Source organism: Perognathus longimembris, chromosome 19 (assembly GCF_023159225.1).
Source record: "Perognathus longimembris pacificus isolate PPM17 chromosome 19, ASM2315922v1, whole genome shotgun sequence".
Taxonomy (NCBI): domain Eukaryota; kingdom Metazoa; phylum Chordata; class Mammalia; order Rodentia; family Heteromyidae; genus Perognathus; species Perognathus longimembris.
In genome coordinates this window covers 40,173,452-40,177,325 of record NC_063179.1, presented here as the reverse complement: position 1 = coordinate 40,177,325, position 3,874 = coordinate 40,173,452, and the positions used below count along the sequence as shown (strand labels likewise).

General features: G+C 44.3%; 1 protein-coding gene across 1 annotated transcript; it reads left to right on the top strand.

Moving 5' to 3' along the window:
• The first annotated feature begins 447 nt into the window (after positions 1-447).
• On the top strand, positions 448-2,870 carry S100z (S100 calcium binding protein Z). Its single transcript, XM_048368451.1, has 2 exons — positions 448-589; positions 2,707-2,870. Exons 1-2 carry the CDS (start codon positions 449-451, stop codon positions 2,863-2,865), a joined length of 300 nt encoding a protein of 99 aa, XP_048224408.1. The 5' UTR covers position 448; the 3' UTR covers positions 2,866-2,870.
• Positions 2,871-3,874: the final 1,004 nt, after the last annotated feature.

The following is a 3,874-nucleotide window of genomic DNA, read 5'->3' as shown; positions in this document are numbered from 1 at the left end:
CCTCTCTCTTGTCACCAGTAATTTTCATTCGTGGGGAACAGGTGTGGCAGGGTGGAAGCCCGGGTATAAAGGCTGCTGGTTGACCTGTAAACATCTGTTGGTGGGACCTTGCACTGGCTGAACAGGTAAGTTTAACTATCGATCAGTCTATGTGGTAACAGGAGTGTGTGCCTGATTCTGCTGTAACTCGTGCACAGCTCTGTGTCTTGGGACAGTGGGAGTTAGGGAGGGGAAGAGCTGGCCTGCACAGCTCGGCCCTGCCTGGGGTCTTTCATGGAGGAACACTGTGGTCTAGCAACCATCACCTAGGTGGTGGGAGGCCTGGGGGATGGTTGTACTCTGTTTTCCTGACAGTGTCCGTGTCTCTCCCGGTGTTCCCTCTGCACAAGCGACTTCTCGCTCCCTGACGTGGTGGACTGCCCTGAGAGCGGTCTTTTCTGCTGCCGACATGCCCACCCAGCTGGAGATGGCGATGGACACCATGATTAGAATCTTCCACCGCTACTCTTGCAAGGAAGGGGACAGGTTCAAGCTCAACAAGGGCGAGCTGAAGCTGCTGCTCCAGCGGGAGCTCACGGAATTCCTCTCGGTGAGTCAAGTGTTCTGCTTCCTCCAGTTGAGGCTGGGTGTGGTGTGGTTCCTTCAGGGCTGGCCTGTAGGCACAGGTCGTTTGTATTGATACTCCAGGTTGAGAGGAAGCAAGCACTAGAGACCTACTGTGCACATGGCAGCTATTCTTGCCTTTTGCCTGGGTTAGGCTTTCCAAGCGTTGGCAATTACATGCAGATTTTCATCCATTAAGCAACATTCTGGCACAGTAGTCAATCATGGAGCTGGTCAAGCCAGGAGTTATGGTTAAGACTAGTTATAGATAGTTGGGGCGGTCTGTAGCTGTCCATGATGTTACATGTTGGGTCTGAAATGAAACCCTGGGATGCTTTATGACATAGGAACACATTTTTATATATATATCTGGTTTGTGGCCAGTAGGCTAGCAAACCGATTCACATTTCAAAGTAGCCAGGAGACTGCTAAATCTGTGCACAAGCTTTATGGTGAGTGCTCGGGGTTTCCTCTAAGGAACACATCACGCTGATGTTTATAGAGTTGCCTTGAATTGATTTTAGTCCAGTGTGCCACAGTTGCATGGTGTCCATTTGTCCACACTCTGCAATATAACCACAGTGATTGCAACCACATTCTTTTCTCTCCATCCTCTGTAGGAAAAGCTTAAAGATACACACACACACACTCTTACATATAGGTATATACACACACATATATAGTACATTTATACATACACATGGATATATACACACATATAGACACCTATATTATAATTAATTCTCTACAATATCATTTAATGATTTTAATTCTCCATAATATTACTTTAAAGTCCACAGGAGCTGATTTTTACCCTTAATTCAATTTGGCTGTTGGGTTGTTTGCATTTAGAATTTAAAAAAAATTCTGTAGGCCAAATCAGTCACATGGATCTATTCAGCTGGAATTTATAGTTGCTCTGACAAGTTGGTTTGATCAATTGAATTTAAGTTGCCAACCATTTACTGTTTGTCAGCCGTTCAGAGGGCAATGGGGATGTTTTCCTGTAGGAAATGAGCGGCTGTGGGAAGCAGCTGTCCCCATCTACTAATCAAAGGGAGGCAGGCGCGTCTCAGCTCTCCATCTCTCTCCTCCACCTTTTATTGGAGCATATGCTTGTGTCTGTGTCCGGCCAAATTGGGCTTAGCATAACTGTCAGAGAAAATATTGATGTCTCAGATAATACTTGGGGGCATTCTTATAATAAAAAGAATCATTTCAGTGCCCAGACCCGACATTCAAGCCCCATGACCCACCCCCCACCCCCATGCAAAAAAAAAAAAAATCCTTTGTTGCTTATTTGAAATTCAAATTTAACTAGATGCACCCAGTACTTCTAGTGGCTAAATATAGTAGCCCTGGTGCAAAAGATTTTAAAACACATGTCGAATGTCCTTAAAAACATGTGGGTAGATAGTTCTCAGCATTTTATGAATAAGAAAAATTGGCCAGGCGCTGGTGGCTCACGCATGTAATCCTAGCTACTCAGGAAGCTGAGATCTGAGGGTCATGGTTTGAAACCGGCCTGGGCACAAAAGTCTGTGAAAGTCTTATTTCCAAAAAAAAAAAAAATCTGCTCAGCAAAAGCTAGAAGTGGCGCTGTGGCTCAAGTGGTAGAGCACTAGCCTTGAACACAAAGAGGATCAGGGACAGTGACCAGGCCCTGAGTTCAAGCTCCAGAACCTGCAAAACAAAAAACAAACATGGTAAACATTCAGCAGTTGCCTACAACACTATTGGTGACTGCGAGAACCCTTTGACTTCAGAGCCTTTGTCTGCATGTCTCCTGACCACCTCTGCGGCCTGGTCCCCACCTTTGAGGGACCAGTAGATGCCTTTCCAGTGTCAGGAAGTCACTTTGGTCAGCCATTGTTGCTCTTCCAGGCCTGTGTAGGCCTGAGCCACCTTCCATGGGCCTGGGAACAGGGCCAGGCTTATTAGAACCGGTGCCGGGTTCAGGTCTTCCTCAAAGTAGTTTCTTTAGCTACTAAAAATGGAAAGGAAAACTTTCAAGTAAATCAGTGGAAGATGCGATCTCTGTTTTCTTCCTGAATATCAAAGGAATGGAATGAGAAATTTTCTTTTGTTTTATTTTTTATTTAGTGCCAAAAGGACCCCCAGCTTGTTGATAAGATAATGCAGGACCTGGATGCCAATAAGGACAACGAAGTGGATTTTAATGAATTTGTGGTCATGGTGGCAGCTCTGACAGTGGCTTGTAATGATTACTTTGTAGAGCAATTGAAGAAGAAAGGCAAATGAAGAGATGTGAAATGAAAGGCAGGAATAGAAATATATCCAGTTATTTCCTTACTTTTCATCTATATATACTCATCAGATCTATAGATACAGTAATGCCACATACAGATATATGTATAATAATTTTTAGTATTATTAAATTATGTGTACCTTACAATATTGACTTTGCAAGAACATTCTAAATCCTATGCCTTATTTAAAATGTACTTGCATTATTAAAAATGTCATTCATATTTATTTGTCAAATAAAGAACATCACAAAAATTTTGTCCCTGTTGAATGAGATGAGAATGGAGCTGACTTATTTATCATCCTTTGATTGTATTTTGAAATGCTTTCCTTATTAAAAAGATTAACTGGATTTCTACACGCTTCCATGACTCTGATTCAAATGGAAGAAGCTAGTGGGGCTCAACCCTGTAATCCTAGCTACTCAGAAGGTTGAGATCTGAGGATTGTGATTTAAAGCCAGCCCGGGGCAGGAACACCAGTGAGACTCTTATCTCAATTCAATTCAATTCTTTTGTTTTGGCCAGTCCTGGGCCTTGGACTCAGGGCCTGAGCACTGTCCCTGGCTTCTTTTTGCTCAAGGCTAGCACTCTGCCACTTGAGCCACAGTGCCACTTCTGGCCATTTTCTGTATATGTGATGCTGGGGAATTGAACCCAGGGCTTCATGTATACGAGGTAAGCACTCTTGCCACTAGGCCATATCCCCAGCGAGACTCTTATTTCTAATTAACCAGTAAAAAGCTGGAAGTGAAGCTGTGGCTCAAGTGGTAGAGTGCCAGTCATGATCCAAAATAGCTTGGGGTCAGCACCAAGGCCACACACACACACACACACACACACACACACACACACACACACGTGCGCGCGCAAAAAAGATAAAAGTAGATGGAAAAGGCTGTGGGGGAGGAACTATAAATCGCAGGGATGTGAAGGAAAATGCTGCCTATGGTGGAGCTGTTGGGGGCAGGGAAGGGGTCTGCTCAGGGCTGGGCACTCAAGGC

Excerpts from the sequence above, each read along its gene's own strand:
- S100z (XM_048368451.1), top strand. The coding sequence starts at position 449 with ATGCCCACCCAGCTGGAGATGGCGATGGACACCATGATTAGAATCTTC. Across the intron at positions 590-2,706 it reads AGCTCACGGAATTCCTCTCG|TGCCAAAAGGACCCCCAGCT; the intron begins GTGAGTCAAGTG and ends TTTTTTATTTAG.